This window comes from Eulemur rufifrons, chromosome 2 (assembly GCF_041146395.1).
Source record: "Eulemur rufifrons isolate Redbay chromosome 2, OSU_ERuf_1, whole genome shotgun sequence".
NCBI classification, from domain to species: Eukaryota; Metazoa; Chordata; class Mammalia; order Primates; family Lemuridae; genus Eulemur; species Eulemur rufifrons.
Window position 1 is genome coordinate 19920024 of NC_090984.1, and position 18504 is coordinate 19938527.

Here is an 18504-nt window from a genome sequence, read left to right on the forward strand (position 1 = left end):
CTATTAACTTTTCTGTTATTTCACTTTGGTATGCATTATCAAGTAGACAGTACCTCAAAATTCTAGTCCTTGAATGTGCTCATATAGCATTTAAGACAAACATTCTATAATTTTTTTTTGTCTCTGATATTAACCAGAGTTGGTTGGTTGAATAGTAGAGGAAAACCAATTTTTAAAACTGAAAATATGAACAAAATGAGCCTGAGAATTGAATGTATTATTTTACTTTTTCAAACTAATACTCACATAAGATACTTTGTTAGTTCTCAAAAGAGAGTCTGCTGCAGGAGAATGTCATGCAATCTTTGCTGTTGTTACAGTTGAGCCTTTGGAGCTTGTTATGAACAATAAAATCATTTGGTTACATGGTTGCAACCTCTTTTTTTTTTTTTAGACAGAGTCTCACTCTGTTGCCCGAGCTAGAGTGCCGTGGCCTCAGCCCACCTCATAGCAACCTCAACTCCTGGGCTCAAGTGATCCTACTGCCTCAGCCCCTTGAGTAGCTGGGACTACAGGTATGCACCACCATGGCCAGCTAATTTTTTCTATATATTTTTAGTTGTCCAGATAATTTCTTTCTATTTTTAGTAGAGACGGAGTCTTGCTCTTGCTCAGGCTGGTTTCGAACTCCTGACCTTGAGCGATCCTCCTGCCTTGGCCTCCCAGAGTGCTAGGATTATAGGCGTGAGCCACCGCGCCTGGCGGGTTGCAACCTTAGTGCACAGTAGAAAGGGGTGAAGTGACCAATAGAAACAACAATAGTACTAATGAAAATCATCCTCCCTGCCTTAGGCCTCTAGGTTATGTGGAAGGAGAATAGTAATTTAACCAAAGTTAAAGCTCAATAACTAATTTATTACAATTTTGAAAGGTCTGTCTTAAAAAAAAGCAAGCATTAAAGGAATAATTATTGTTTCAGCCAAAAACAAACTAAATTCCTAGAGATGACAACCATTGTGGTCCTTTATGAAACAAACAAACAAAAAATGATCACATGAAAAAAATCGAGGCAAGCACAAAAAGAGAAGTAAAGGGGTACCCTTAGTGTAAGTACTGAGTTGCTGGCCTTCTCTCAAGTGAAGACTAGATTACAGAATGGTTTATTAATCAAGACATTCAAAAACACTGATTTTCAAAGCAAAATCATTTCTGGGCCTACAGTTTGCTTTGTCAAAGGCTCCGTCAAGGAATATGCTTCCATTCCCTTCAGTCCAGGCAGAATGAAAGCCCCTACCAGCCAGTGGACATCTTAAGGAGAGGGAAGGTGGGCGCTGGATCTCAGACCTGGGATAGATACGCCCTGCAGGGTGATGGAACGGGGGTCCGGTAAGCTGCCTCACTACAGTTCTCTTGATTTTGCTTAAACCTGGATATCTCAATGTAGGTGGCCAGATAGCAGATTGTCACTGATTTATATTGCAAATTTAACAGAGTGAACGTGCAAAGAATTATTATACAATAGAAATAAACTTTTACAAATCTGAGAACTTTCTATGTAATCTACAGAAATGTTCAAGAAAAAAATAAATGTGCTTTTGTCATTTTATACATACACAGTCTGGCCCAGGTTTGGACTACCATAAATTCAGTTTTAATGGGAATGGAAGACTCCAAATACTCTGGATGAGAAATCATGAGATTTTTAGATGATTGCCTTGATTTTCAGTTGTAGAAACTGGGTGAGTTGGCTTAATGAAAATCCTAAAATAATAAAGAAAATGTAATAAGCATCAGAAATAATATCATTATATGAACAAAAATAGCACCTATACTAATATCATTATATGAACAAAAATAGCACCTATACTATGTAAAGAATGTGGTTACCAGAAAGTTATTTTAATATTGGCCCTATACAGGGCAGAATAGTCAAATATGTGCAAAACATGTTATTTTTGTTTTATATATTTCACTTCTACCTTGTGCCACAACTGAAGACAGGCTACAAGACATTATACTACTACAATGTGTAGAAAACGTTGGCAAAAGCCAATAGATGTCATTTAATGTTTTGGTACTGAGTGTATGGAGCACTTTTTTTTTTTTTTTTAAGAGATGAGGTTTCATTCTGTTGCCTAGGCCAGAATCATAGCTCACTGCAGCCTCAAACTCCTGGGCTCAAGCAATCCTGCCTCAGCCTCCCACATAGCTAGGACTACAAGGGCACACCACCACATCTGGCTAATTTTTCTCAGTTTTTGTAGAGACAGGGTCTTGTTGTGCTGCCCAGGCTGGTCTCAAACTCCTGGGCTCAAGTGATCCTCCTGCTTTCACCTCCAAAAGTGCTGGGATTATAGGCATAAGCCACTATGCCTGGCTACACTTTCATTTCTTAAGCAGATTTTATAAAAGTTTTTGTTCTTAGTGACTGTCGTCATAGCCAGGAAAAAAAAAAAAGCCAAGATTCATTAATTTAGAAAAAATTGAAAGAAAATATATTCATTAACATTGATGGTAAATGCAAACAAGCAGATTGAGAAGAATTTTGAGACCACTGTCTTAACATTTTTGTAATTCTGACTAACCAAAAATCAAACACCACATAGTTAATAAACATACTCTACTCAAGGTCTTGTCATAATACTAGAATTACAGACAGGAATAAAACATAATTTGACCTGAGTGCTACCAGCAAAATGGTGGACTGTGAAGCTCCAAGCTCGTGTTCCCCCACAGAAACACTGAAAATAAGCAGCAGCAGCTGTCTGAACCAGCTTTGTGAGAGCGCTAGAAAACAGTTACAGGCTTACCGCAACCAAGGGAACGCCCAGTCAAGGAAAGCTATCTTTAAAACAATAGGAAAGTTTCGTGATTTTTTTTTTTTTTTTTTTTTTTTTTTGCTGGCTCTTGCCCCACCCCTCCCTGGCATAGTGGAGATCTTGTTCTTGAAGCAGCAAAAGGCCAGTTCCCAGGTCCCTCCCTTGAACTGGAGGAAGCAGAATAGACCTTATTTGCAAATTATTGTGTATGTTTTTTCTAATCTGTCTGGGGATGCCTGAAGGACTGACACAGGTGCTCATCTTTGTTTCGCCTAACTGGAAGGGTGGCTACTTCCTGTGAAAGCTGCAGGGACTCACAGATGCCTGTGGAAGAGGTTATGGGTGGAGACATAAAATAGAGCAGCTAAGACCCAGAGGAGGAGCTGGGGTAAGACTTGGGAAATTGGACATTCAAAAGCAGTCATACATACAAGGGAGATATAAAATGTCACACACATGCCCAGGGGAGACACTCAGAAAAGTTCTAGGACCTAAGCTGTCACCTTAGTACGGTTGCTAAGATCGGCGCAAGCCTAAGAATTGGAGGATTACCCTAGCACAAAGCCAACCTGAAAAAACTGGGAGAGCTCCTGGCATTCAAGGGAATTTCTGTCAAAATAGCTGAAAATGAGATAAAAAGAACAGAGACTTAAATGATCGCACACAAAAACGTAGTCCTTTGTAAAAATAGTTTGGAAAAGTCTCAAAGCAAAGGGATGATAGCCTTTAACAAAAATAAACCAAGTGGAAAACCCTGGGAAAGGCGAGAATCTGCTACCTAGAGTTACCATATTATTATAGTGAAATGCCCAGATTTCAAGGAAAAAAACCACGAGCAATGCAAAGGAACAGGGAAAGCCCAAAGGATCAAAATTAATTGACATTGTCCCTAAAGAGGCCCAGACATTAAGCTCACTGGACAAAGACTAAGATAACTGTCTTAACACACTGACTACCACACTAGAAAAAAAAATTTCTTTCCCTTGGGGCCATGGTGTTTTATTTCAAAAATAGAATAAAAACTTTGAAAACAAAACAGTCCTTTCTAATTTAATGAAAAATTTGTTATTTTTTATTGTTTCTGTGCATGAGTTATACGCAACTTGAAAAATAGTTCTCGCAGCTCCCAGCGTGAAGAGATGTGTGAGTTACATACGCTGCAGGAGGCCCCGGGCTCAAAACTGGTGTGAGTTAAATACAACTCACATGGCAGTTCATGTGTTAAATGTGCTTAAAGGGCTAAAGGAAGAAATGAACAAAGAAATCAGGAAATGATAAATTAACAAAATCAGAATATCAACAAAGAGATAAGAATTACAAAAAAGAAACCAAAGAAGTCAGGAAAAGAAAAATACAATAACAAATGAAATTTTCACTGTAGGGGTTCTAAAACACAGCAAATTTGAGCAGGGTGGGGAAAGGATCAGCAAACTTGAGACAGGACAACTGAAAGCAGAAAGGACAGAAATTCAAGTTTCAATAGTTATTTAAAAAGATATATATCACACACAAGGTAAAGAAGATATAAAGTATATTCTCAGGCCACGACAGGATGTAGTTAGAAATCAGTAACAAAAGGAAATGAAAACTCACAAATCTGGAAATTAAGGAACACATTCTGAAACAACTAATGGGTCAAAAGAGAAATCACAGCGAAATTAAACAGATGAATAAAAACACAAACTCAAGACACCAAAATTTATGGGATGCAGCAAAAGCATTGCTAAGGTGGAAATTTATAGCCATGAGTGCTTACATTAAAAAACAAAAAAGATCTCAAAACAGTAACCTAACTTTAAAACTTAAGGAGTGAGGAAAAAAAGAGAACTAAACTTAAAAGTAGCAGAAGGAAGGAAATAACATTAGAGCAGAGATAAAAGAAATTAATAGAAGATTAGAGAAAATCAATGGAACCACAAGTTTTTTAAAAAGATCAAAAAATTGAAAAACCTATCCCTAGATGGACTAAGAAAAAAAAAAAGACTCAAATTGCTAACATAAGTGAAAATGGGGAGTACACTGATTCTACAAAAATGAAAAGGGTTATAAGAGTACTATGAACTATTGTACACCAACAAATTGTACAACTTAGATGAAACGAACAAATTCCTAGAAAGGCCAAACCTAATAGACCTATAACTAGTAAGGAGATTGAATTAGTAATCAAAATTCTCCTGAAAAAGAAGAGCCTTGGACCTGATGGCTTCACTTGTGAATTCTACCATGCAATTAAGAAATAAAACCAGTCTTTCTCAAACTTTTCCCAAAAGTTGAAGAGGAGGAACACTTCCTAACTCATTCTGAGAGGCTAAGACACCCAAGCCAGACAAAGATACAAGGGAAAACAAAACAAAACAAAAAACACTACAGACCAATATTTCTCATGAACATTGACTCAACAATCCTCACAAAATACTAGCAAATTGAATTCAGCAGCATTATTAAAAGGATTTTACCATGACCAAGTGGAATTAATTCCTGGACTGCAAGGACTGTTCAACATACAAAAACCAATCAATACACCACATTAGGAGAATGAAGGAGAAAAACCACATGATCATCTCAATTGATACAGAAAAAGCATTTGACAGAATTCAACATCCTCTCGTGATTAAAAACAACAAATGAATAGAAGGAAACTGTCAACATAGTAAAAGCCATATATGAAAATCCCACAGTGGACATCATACTCAATGGTGAAAGACTGAAAACTTGTCCTCTAAGGTCAAGACAAGGATGCCTACTTACACCGCTTCTATTCAACATGGTACTGGAAGTTCTAGCCTGAGCAATTGGTCAAGGAAAAGAAATAAAAGGCATCCAAGTTGGAAAGTATGAAGTAAAAGTATCTTCATTCACAGATGATATGATCTTACATGTAGAAAGCGCTAAAGATTCCACAAAAAAAAGAGCTAATATATGAATTCGGCAACGTAACAGGATTCAAAGTCAGCACATAAAAATCAGTTGCATTCTATACATTAACAGTGAACGATCTGAAAGGAAAATTACAAGAACAATTTCATTTACAGTAGCATCAAAAAGAATAAAATACCTAGTAGTTAACAAAAGGAAGTGAATGACTTGTACAATGAAAACTATAAAACTTGCTGAAAGAAATTAAAGATGACATAAATAAATGGAAACACATCCTGTGTTCATGGATTGGAAGATTGAATATTGTTAAGATGTCAATACTACTACCCAAAGGGATTTACAGATTCGATGCAACCCTATCAAAACCCCAATGACTTTTTTTTTTTTTTTGGCAGAAAAAAAAACCCCATCCTAAAGTTTATATGGAATCTCAAGGGACCCCAGATAGTCAAATTGATCTTAAAAAAGAAAAAGCTGGAGGACTCACACTTGCTGATTTCGAAACTTATTACAAAACTATAGTAATAAAAAAAAGTGTGATTCTGGCATAAAGTCAGACATACAGACCAATGGAATAGAATAGAAAGCCTAGAAATAAACCCTCTCATATATAGTTAAATGATTTTTGAGAAAGATGCCAAGACCATTTGATGCGAAAAAGACGGGGTTGTTTCAACAAATGGTGGTGGGAAAACTGGGTAGCCACATGCTAAAGGATGAAGTTGGAACCTTACCCAAGCATGCAAAAATTAACTCAAAATGGATCAACGACCTAAATGTAAGAGCAGAAACAACTCTTAGAAGAAAATGGGGAAAGCTTCAGGATGTGGGATGTGGCAATGCTTTCTTGGATTTGAAACCAAATTCATAGGCAAAAGGAAAAAAGAGACAAACTAGACTTCATCAAAATTTTAAAATCTTGTGCATCAAAGGACACTATCAACAGTAAAAAGGCAGTCCACAACATGGCAGAAAGTATTTGCAATTCATACATATAAGGATTTAATATCTAGAATACATACAAAACACCTAAAATGCAACAACCAAAAAACCTGATTAAGAAGTGGCAAAGGACTTGAATAGACAGGTCTCTAAAGAAGATACACAGATGGACAATGAGCACATGAAAAGGTGATGAAAAGATGGTCCAGAAACAACAGGGATTCCCTAAACAATGGGGAAATGCACATCAAAACCACAATGAGATACCACTTCATACCTATTGGGATGGCTATTATTAAAAAAAAAAAAAAAAAGCAAAAACAGAAAATAAGTGTTGGCAAGGAAGTGAAGAAACTGAAACTCTTGTTCATTGCTGGTGGAAATATAAAGTGGTGCAGATGCTGTAGAAAATGGTATGGCAATTTTCAAATTAAATATAGAATTACCATTTGATTAGCAATTCCAGTTCTGGGTATATATACAAAATAACTCAAAGTAGGGGCTTGAGGGTAGATTTGTATACCGGTGTTCATAGCAGGATTATTCACAGTAGTTGAAAGTTGGAAACAACCCAAATATCCATCAACAGATGACTGGATAGACAAAATGTGGTATATCTGTAACAAGGGAATATTACTCAGACATAAAAAGGAATGAAATTCTGATACAGGATACATGGATGAACCTTTAAGACATTATGTTAAGTGAAATAAATCACAAAAGGACAAATACTGTGTGATTCCATTTATATGAGGTACCTAGAATAGTGAAATTTATAGAGACAAAGTAGGACAATGGATACTTTCTGTCAGGGGTTGGGGGCAGGAGTGAATGGGGATTTATTGTTTAAGGGGTACAGAGATTTAGTGTGGGGTCATGGAAAAGTTCTGGAGATGCATCGTGGGGATGGTTGCCACGCACTGTGAATGTGCTTAATGCCACTAAACCATATAGTTCCAAATGGTTAAAATTTAAATCCTATTTATATTTTACCACAATAAAATTTTTAGACCACTAAAAAGAAAAATATATGGCCTAGCTATTTTTTTTTTAAAGAGCTATCAAGCCACAAGACATAGAAGAATCTTAAATGTGTATCACTAAGTAAAAGAAGCCAGTCTGAAATGCTATGTACTATGTAATTCCAAGTATATGACATTCTGGAAAAAGCAAAGTTAGAGAGACAGTAGGGACATTAGTGTTTGCCAGAAGTTCACTGGGAGAGAAGGAGTAGTAAATACTAGGATTACAAGAAATGTCAAAACCCATAAAACTGTACAACAAAAAGAGGAACTTAATGTAAACTACAGACTTTAGCAAATAAGAATGTGTCGGTATTGGTTCATTAATTAAACATATCGCACTAGTTGTAAGATGTTTAATAGAGGAACTGGATGGGGGAGGGGAGCATATAGGAACTCAGTATTATCTGCTCAGTTTTTCTGTAAATCTAAAACTTTTTGAAGAATAAAGAATTAATTTTAATTTCAAATAAAATAATTATTTAAAATTAATTAAAAATAATTTTCATTTTATGTACTCTATCTCAGTGTCTCATGCTCATATATATTTGTTGAATAAGTGAATGACGGGTGAATGAATCAATGACACTAGTGACAGATTCAATTCACAATGCCTACACTGGACCAGGCTGTGCAGAAAAGCCAATTTGCACGCCAGTCTTGAGGAGGACATGGGTCAGAGATGGGCTGTTAAATTCAGCCAGTGCTTGCTCTTCTGCCTGACCATTTGCCAGCCCCCAGACCTTTCCACTCTTCCACACTGCTCCAAGACTTTATTTCCATACTTCCTTAAAGTCACTATTGCTTTTTTCCCTTTACTTGTTCTTTTTTTTCCATGTAACTTAGGGGGGAAAAAAAAGGAGAAATTAAATTGTTCTGACCTAACCAATTCTTTTTTTTTTTTTTTTTTTTTTTTTTGAGACAGAGTCTCACTCTGTTGCCCAGGCTAGAGTGAGTGCCGTGGCGTCAGCCTAGCTCACAGCAACCTCAAACTCCTGAGCTCAAGCGATCCTCCTGTCTCAGCCTCCCGAGTAGCTGGGACTACAGGCATGCGCCACCATGCCCGGCTAATGTTTTCTATATATTTTTTAGCTGTCCATATAATTTCTTTCTATTTTTGGTAGAGATGGGGTCTCGCTCTTGCTCAGGCTGGTCTCGAACTCCTGAGCTCAAACGATCCGCCCACCTCGGCCTCCCAGAGTGCTAGGATTACAGGCGTGAGCCACCGCGCCCGGCCCTAACCAATTCTTAATTTGCACCTGAAAAGATTAAAACTTCCCATTCTACAAAATCATGCACTAGAAATTATAGGCTTTACGAAGAAAACAGGTTTGGAACTTTGTAACCTGTGTAGTAATAGCAAAAACCAAAATTTCCACTGGCATTTGCACGGAGAATTAGTCCATCTTTTGCAGTCTTAAACTTTCAAATTTGTGTTTCTTCCTGTGAAATACAGATCCTTAAAATCAATCCCTTCTAATAGAAACCATTTTTGTCAATACTAAAAATACGATGCAGAGGTATCCTTCTTCATCAGTCAGTGCTTTTTCCTAATTGCCAGGTGAAACATCTTCACAGCTTTTCCTCTGTACTTGCAGCTTCTCAGATACCTTAACATAGCAAAAAGTGAGGTGGTTTATGAATCCTCTAAACCAGCCACTCCTTGCACTCAAAGGATTTTTATCTTCTTTTTCATAAGTTCTTCATCTATTCCTTCTCTCTAGTTCTAAGAACATTTGTCCCTGATTGCTTCATTAGCTTGCTGGGAAAAATCATTTTGAACCAATGTGACTTCCACATTATACTGATATCATTCCCCTATTTACCAATTGCATGTGAGCTGATGTACCTCACAGAAGCACATATATCTTGCAGCAGAGCAGACTGTTTTGTGATATGACAACTATTTAGGAAATGAAGGGTTAACTTTTAATTGCTCTTACCTTATGTTGTTTCATTTTCTGCCTTTGTAAAATAAAAGCAGTGATTTGGTTCACTCTGACGTTTCTTCAATGTTCTCCATGACCTATGGAAAATAATTAAGAACTGAGATGTTTTCTCCATTGTGATTTTTTTTTAAATACACACACCCACCTACACATCTCTCTTATTCACATATTTAAACCTGCTTCTTCTGTCTGTGATATGAAGAGTTGAGGATAGATCCAAATCTAAATCCCTACCTTTTACAACAACAGTCTCATCTAGGGCTTGAAGGTAAGCATTTCATTGTGACTTTACTCACTGTGGTAGGCACTGGTATGGCTTGTCTCTACCAGGTTGATATCATACTGGACGGAACTGGCTCTCTGAAGGTGGCCCTTCCTGACAACAAATAAGAGAAACACAAAAATAGAAAAATGGGTAATAGGAAAGTATGTCAGAAGAGCTAGAAAGAAAGTTTACACTTGAATATTTACAAGTTAATTTTCTCTCCACAATTACCTGAAATTGTCAGGGATGCTTTAAAATTGCGTCTCATTATTTAACAAATCCCTCAGTGCAGGTGGGTCATCTGTGGGGACTTCAGATGCTGATGATACCACCTAGTCTTTCTCCTTTAAGACAGCAAAGCTGCTATACCTTAGTGCAATTTTTTTGTGCTTTATTTATTTAAGATCCCCCTTAAACATCAAGTGCTCTTTCTGAAGAGGTTAATTTCCATTTTTAGTAGGGACCCCTATGTGACATGGAGTGGCTTTAGTCAACTATTAATGGCATTTTAAAACATCACTTTGGGCATTTTTAAGGTCTCAGTCCCTCAGTTTTTTGGATCATCTGATCAATTAATACAGGTTATAATTTATGTGATCATGACATATTTTTAAAAAACGACTTTAAAGATTTTAGAATGTACAGTTGCTCCTGAAACTACTGATTCTACCTCAGATTTTAGCATTAGTGGGGTACCATCCTGGCCCCTATTCAAAGATGGCATTAGTAATTAATGTTCAAAAGGCCCTCAGTTTAAAGCAATTTCAACCATGAATAGACCAAAACTATTACAATCAACAGTTTCATTCTTGAAAGCACCACATTTCCAAGAGACAAATACATTTCACATGGTCCATATATAACAACCTAAATCTTACGTCTAGATTCCATAAGCAATAGCTGCTCGTGTTATTTTTCAAATTAATTCCGCTCTCGACACTATGACATACCTCTGCTCATATATCTGCTTTGCTTGTTCTTCAAAAAATGAAAAATGTATGATTTCAAACACATTGCAACCCTATCTGAACATTATTCAAGGATGTTATTTTATAAGCATGTTAAGGATGCTATTTTCTCATTGATTAAATTGATACCCATTTTCCAAACATCTTAAAATGAAAATGTTAAAGCATACATACAAAAAGAGTGGATAAGAATATGTACAGTTTAGAAATCAGCAATAAACACCTATGCACCCAGCACAGGATTAAAAATAGGCCATTAACATTTCCCAGAAATGTGCCTTCTCTAATTTTTTCCCTCTTCTTCCCACCAGAGGTAACTGCTATCCTACATTTTGTGCTAACCACTTATATATGGACCCTAAACAATACATTATTTAGTTTTACCTAGTTTTAGACTTTATATGAATTGAATTGTGCTATTACGTTTTCTTCTGTGACTTGCTTCTTTCACTCAATTATGATTCTAAGATTCATCCAGGTTGATGTATGTAGCTGTAGTTCATTTCTGCTCTTATGTATTATTCTTTGATATAAACATGCCATAACTTATTTGTCTGTTTTACTGTTTATTAGGTACTTGGGTAATTTCTAATTTTTTGCTATTATGACCAGTTCTAGTATAAACTCCTGGTACACATTTGTGAGAGGTTCTGTAAGGTATATACCCAGAAGTGAAATTACTGGCGTGTAGAGCATGTACTCGTTCAGCTTCACAAGGTATTTGCAAACTGCTTCAAAAGTGGTCAAAACTGTTTCAGATTCTAAAGTCTCAAAATATTTTATATTGTCTGGTTGTTTTTTAAAAAAGTTTTTCCCAATCTCATGGGTGAGATAATGGTATCTCATAGTAGGTTTAATTTGCATTTCTCTGACTAATAAGGTTGAGTGTCTTTTCATATATATATTTGCTGGAGCTTTCATCTTCTATAAACTATTTTTCCCATATATGTCTACCTTTTTCTTAATGATGTATAGGAGTTAATATATTCAAGACATAAATATCCGTAAGTCTATTTTCATGTGTTACAAACATCTACCTCCAGTTTGTAGCTTGGCTTTTTTCTTTTTCTAATGGTGTCTTTTGATAACTAGAAGTTTTCAATTTTAATACAGATTTATCAGCCACGTCTTTTGTGACCTGTGCCTCTTGATTCTTGTTTCAAAAATCTATCCCTACCCCCCAAGGGCACAAAGACATTCTTTACATGTTCTTCTGCGAGCTTTCATATTTAGGTCTTTAATCTTCCTGAACTGGATTTTGAGTTTTGAAGCAAAGATCCAATTTTCCTTTCTTCTATATGGATACACATTAATGCCAACACCACTTATTGAAAAGCCCACTATTTCCCCACTGCTCTCCAGTACCACCTCTGCTGTATGCCAACCATTCACATATGCTGCTTGCTGTAAGTATCTTTATTGAGGAGGTTAAAAGATTTTTCTCCTTTAATCTATAAATAGAATGAAATATATTAGTTAATATTTTAGTGTTATAATAACTTTGCATTCCTGGAATAAATCTAAGATCATCACAGAGTTTTACTCGTGAGTTCAAAATACCAATTTGTTTTTTTTAATACCTTTCTGGATTTGGTTGACTAATCTTTAATCTTTTACATCTAGACTAATGAATAAAATTGGCCCATAATTTTCTTTTTTATTACATAATGGTTCATTTTATTTGTTAACTTGGCTGGGCCACGGTGCCCAGATGTTTGGCCAAACACTATTATTGATGTTTCTGTGAAGGTGTGTTTTGGATGAGATTAACATTTAAATCTGTGGACTTTGAGTAAAGCAGATTGCCTTCCACAGCGTGGGCGAGCCTCATCCAATCAGTTGAAGGCTTTAACAGATAAAGACTGACCTCCCTTGAGTAAAAAAGGAATTCTGCCAGCAGAATGCCCTTGGACTTGAACTGCAACAGCAGCTTTTCCCTGGATCTCCAGCCTGCTGGCCCACCTTGCAGAGTTTGGACTTGCCAGCCTTGGAATGGCTTGTGCCAACGCCTCAAAATAAATCTCTCTTCTCTCTCTCCTTCTCTCTCTCTACACACACACACACACACACACACACCCACACCCTATTGGTTCTGTTTCTTTGGAGAACACTGACTTAAACACTAAAACATACTGTCTGTTATGAACTGAATTGTGTTCCCCCGAAATTCTTATGTTGAAGCCCTAACCTCCAATGCACCTACATTTGAAGACAGGAAGACCTCCCTTCTAGGGAAGGTAATCAAGGTAAAATGTGGTCATAGGGTGGGGCCCTAACGTGACAGGACTGGTGTCCTCATAAGAAGAGGAAGAGACACCAGAGATCTTTCATTTTCCACACATTCACTTATTAAATATTTTCACAATTTTTTAAAAAATTGAAGACAAAACTAATGAATGAAAGTAATCTTAATTGTATAGTGTTGCTTCATGCAAGTCAGTTTTTCTTTTCTGAGTTACCAGTCTCCCCAAATTAATTGCCTGCTTATTTATCTCTCCAAATTGATTTAAATCTCTATGAAGTTAGGGAACACGTCTATTTGTTCATTATTGTATTTTTTAGCACAATGCCTAACACATGGTAGGCACTAAATAGTTGACCCTAGATATTAACCATATGTCTTAAACTTAACATTTACAGTATTGCATACCTGTTTTTTTCTTTCATATTCAAATTTTACTTTTAAATACACCTAGCCCCCAAATTTAGGTGTTTTGGCATGATTACTGTAGTGAGTGTGGGTCTATGTTAGTACTTTAGAGAAGTCAAAGTAAATAATGATGACAGTAACAAAAACCAAATTAAGACTGCTTATTAAGACCCTTTCAAAAATGATATTAATTTAATAACAAAAACTGTATTTGAGAGATAACTCTAAACATAAGACAGTATCTGGAAAAAATATCTAGAACTAAAGGGCATATTGATTATTTAGTGGAACAACTACTACATGCACTACCTTTTTCTTTTCAAAGGACGTTTCTATTACGGTTACCTGCAAAGGAAGTAGAGGGCTCCAATGATAAGTGTTACTAGAAGGACAACCAACACCACGAAAGCTGCAAACAGGTTGCTTTTCGTTTGGATGCTGGAGCTTGGGAGAAAAACTTCTTCACAACGAGCTCCTGTATAATTTTCAATGCACCTATAGAATAAAATTTTAGATAAAGAATTGCATTCCATGTTCTATTAGCTAATTTAGAAAGAAAAAGGTTTCCAGCTGTTATGAAGAGAAAAGAAGACTAATTTTTAGAATGTGAACATGGAATAGACATGCTTTCATTTCCTATAACGCTAACAGAACTACAGTTACAATGAAACAAATTCAGTGTAATCTTTGCTATCTTCTTTTTCCAGTTTTCTAATTGCCTAGAAACTCTAGAGAAATTATAGAGTATTCAATCTTATCTTCCAGATTTTCAGTGATGTAATTGTCCATACTTAACTAAAATTCATTTAAAATTTATTTTTTGTTGTATCTGGTATACATGAGGATCTAAATGCTTTTTTTCTTAAAACTGCTAGCTAGTTATTCCAACCCCATTTATTAAATAATCATTCCCTTACCCACTTTTAACAGTGACTCCTTTAACATATGTCAAATTTATGTAAGTAACAGCATTTCTTTCTGTTTTTCAATAATCTACACATCTAATCTTGGGCCTTTACCACATTGCTTCAATTTTGTTACTTTATGTTTTAATATCTGGTAGTTCTATTCCCTATCTTACTACTTTTTTTTTTTAGAATTTTTTTAATATTCCCAATTTCCAACCAAATATTTTAAAGCCAATTATTTTTAGCTCTCTAAAACTGTATGACAAAGACCATTGTCTTTGGTATTGCCAGACAGTTCCTTTTTCCCTGTTAGTATATCCAAAGGATTATAAAACACAGGGATTGATACAAATGAACGAGAGTGATACTGTTTGGCACCAGATCAATTTCATTATTTTGTTGTTGCATTTAAAATAAAGAATATTTTAATATAAACTAATTTTTATAAAGGAATCCAAGAACCTTTAGGGAGTAAACTTGGAGAAGATGACACTTAGCAATAATTCTGTGTAAGAAAGTATGTGTATGTGTATATAAGCTGGTTTTACCAAACCATCTGATGTTAAGCTATTTTACCAAAAAATAGAAAGCTTGATTCTACTAAATACTCCTCACCTCTTTCCAGATTAGGTGGGTATTTAGAAATTTTATCTCTGTTTCTCTCACTGTAGACAAATAAGGCTATAGGTTTAGAACTAATTACTAGCTTTGTTACTAATCAGTGATAGACTAATAAAGCATTGTAAAATAAGAGGAAAGAACATTGAGATATAGCACAAGGGATAAATTTTTGTTAAATGAGCATAGGAAAGACGCTTTGTGCACTTTAAGCTCTACTCAGTGTGAGGCAGTGGTGTGACTGGCGATAGCTTCCACTGGGTGTCAGCTTAGGCAAAGCAGCAGTCCAGATTCTCTCAAACTACCGTAACGATGGGGTTGAGGATACATAGAAAAGAAAGGTAAGGATAGGCTAGGAGTGGCAAACTGAAATGCAAGCAAAAATATTTTGGGAAAATCACAATTACCTAAAGTCAAAATATAAAATACCAAATTTTCCATAGTGTAAGTCAGTTAAATAAGCTAAGGAAAAAATAGAATAAATGAAAATAAAATAATTTGTTTCTCTCCCTTCTAGCTCCACCTCTTGCTTCTCCAAAGGGGAATAAACACACTCCCCCGCCCCCTGAAAGTCAACACAGAGACTGCCATCACAGTTCACACGCCACCATAAAGTAAAGGAGAGGGACAGCATTCCACACGGTAAAAAAACACAACAGGGGACTAAATTTAATTTTCAAAAGTATCACTAACAAAAATAAAATAAATCTCCTTTATAATTTCTCTATTTTTGTTTTTTAAATTATAATTTAGTAACAATTATCTGTGACTGTTAAAGGTTTTTAAAGGAAAGTTTTAGCCAAGGAAAATTCCCACCATAGTTTTAGAATAAGTTTCAAGTTTTGAAATAATGTTAAAACTGGGGTTCAGTTTCCATTCTAGAAAAAATAACTAGACCCTATCCTGAAATGGGACATTATAATTCTTTTTGATAGGGACGATTTCTTTTAAAAAAGCTATAAGCTCATTACTCAGATTTCTTAAGGCTGTTCAAGTTTAGGTAAGTTTGAATTTCAAAGAAAAAAAGACAAACTAGCTTGATATGACTAACTGTAAATGTTTTACTTGGACAATAAATACTTTGAGTTAGAAGGAGTCAAGGGAATGGTGTAAATACAAGCTTAGTGGTCAGATCAAGATTTAAGCTAACAGAAAAAGGCATACAGAGGAAACCAACACTAGGGAATTCTATTGTCTTGTAGCTGGGATAAAGCAAATATGTGCTCTTGTGGGAAAGGAAAAACCTGATGATAACTTTAAGCAAAGTCAAGAAAAAGCAATCTTATTGTTTAACTAGTCAAATCAGAATCTAGAGAAAGGCAAAGACAAATTTAAATATTATATTGTTACTAAGATACAGGATTGTTAACCTAAAAATAAATTTTAATTTTTTAAATATTTATCATACAAAAAAGTAAATACTGCCTACCAATGACTGTGTTCAAGGATTCCACTTTTAAAACTCTAGCTCATTTATGAAAATGTTATGGCCTCAGTTATGACGCAGATACCAAATTTCAGGCAAATAGATTAATCAATTTCTTTAAAGATAAATAATGGTGAGTTAAGTAGATACAGACAGGCAGCTGGCAGAACTAGTAGAAGCAAAACGTAGGTTAAATGTTGCACCAGCATTTACACAGAACTAAGTAGCTTTCAGTCTTTATGTAAGTAATGCTCTTGCTAAATGATTTCTGGACCTCGCTTCTGCATACACTGCCAAGTAGCAAACAGTTGTGCCACCTAATGAGGTGAATACCACGTACTAAGAGGTCATGCACATTTGCCTGGAATTGAAGATTAATGCTGGAATAGGTACAAATGCTCCCCTAGGTGAGAAATTTCAAAACTCAGAATCCAAGTTATACATGCTGGTTTTCTGGCTGAATACTATCAACAATCTGAACCCAAATACAGAAGCTGTGTTTACTGGACATGAAATAAATTCATTAGATTCTACAGCATTCAAGTAAAGTTGTTACAACTTTAGCATGAATAAAGAACCAAGTTTGTAGTCACGTAAACAAACAGTGCCATTTAGCTTCCAGAAAGAATACTGGACTGTGAGCTGAAACAAACTGGTTCTTGATCCCATTCTCATGCTTGCTGGCTGTGTGATCTTAGGCAAGTCACTTAAACTCTCTAAGACTCTGTAAAATGAAAATAACACCACTTGCTTTAACTATTTCATATGGCTGTTGTCAGAATCAATTGAGACAAAGTCTAAGGGTGCTCTGAACACTGAAACATACATTATACAAGTAAAATTGAAATGAAAGTAGTCAACTTACAAGGGTCATGTTTACATCTAATGTTAGACTACAGGGAATAAACTTCCTAAGAAAAATTATAACTAGAAAAGGCTAAGAGCATGGTGATCAGTAAATGTGATATTACTAAATATTTGTCAGAAATAGGATATAAAGTTTATAATATTATAAAAGAGTTCATTAACCAAAGGGAGACTCACTGTCAATACCACTTCACTTGAGCTAATCTATCCTGGAAAGAAAAAGTCTAATACTGGCAAATGGCAAAGTTGACTTTCCCGTGATACTCTGTGGCAATCAAAGTTCAATCTGAAACTCATGAAAAATAAATCAAAAATAAAATAAAACTATTAAAAGTGTTCAAGAAAACAAACTGACAACATGGGCTTGGATCCCTTTAATAATCCAGGGCCACATAACAACACACAAATGTAGCCAAAATCCTATGAAACTCCTACCAGATTTTATAGGCCAAGAACTCAGTTAGGGAAGACTGGCTCACAACCTTTGCCTCTTTTGTTAGCTAGTGCTATAAATGCAAGTTCATTAAGCATTTGTTAGATTCTTTACAGTATCTAGGGATACTTAGATACTATATATTCAATCTTACAAAAATTTTGTTGTTCCATGTCATATTTATATGACATTAGCACCATTAAAAGCTATTAGTTCTTCAAATGTATTAGTATAATTTAAATGTATTAGTATAATTAGCATAATTTAAGTCCAGTTAAAGAGTAGTATCTTAGATTTTTTCAAAATTGACTGTTACTCAGATAATTCTTATGCTGGAATAGACTACATATTATATTTGAATATAAATGACAAAACAGTCTGTATAGAGAATAATCCACATTTGTCATGAAGTCAAGTATTATCTATAGTTTCATTGTGAAGGACTATAATTTTTGAGGTTAAGTAAATCACTAGGAAAATTTGAAACATTTTATTTACTGACACTAGCTAACGCACAGTGAAAGAAGAAGCATGTTAAAGAAAAGATGAGAGTAAGCAACAGGAGTGTAAAAACATGACCTTTATTACTGAGTGTGTACATTGGCTAGTTTTCTCCAATGAAGACTTTTGGGGAGAAATGCCCACAGAATGCTGCTTGGGTCATTGAAGTACTAAGACAAAATTTTATGATTTGTTGATTTTCTTAATGTTGTCTTCTTTCTCCCTATTAACAAAATAAGTAACTCAAGTCTTTCTTTTCTCTATTTTGCCTGCCTCAAAAAACTGATCAGGGAAGAAATCTAAAACTATTCTAAAAAAT

General features: G+C 35.3%; 1 protein-coding gene across 3 annotated transcripts in view; it reads right to left on the reverse strand.

The window, feature by feature from the left end:
• Positions 1-234: 234 nt before the first annotated feature.
• NRG4 (neuregulin 4) overlaps positions 235-18504 on the reverse strand; it is a 118998-nt gene continuing 100728 nt past the window's right edge. For all 3 annotated transcript variants that reach the window (XM_069456981.1, XM_069456989.1, XM_069456975.1), the window contains 4 exons: positions 13778-13927; positions 9846-9925; positions 9544-9626; positions 235-1701 (listed from right to left, as the gene is read on the reverse strand). In XM_069456981.1, coding sequence (XP_069313082.1) covers positions 9610-9626; positions 9846-9925; positions 13778-13927 — 247 coding nt within the window. In that variant the 3' untranslated portion in view covers positions 235-1701; positions 9544-9609. The remainder of the gene's footprint in view (positions 1702-9543; positions 9627-9845; positions 9926-13777; positions 13928-18504) is intronic.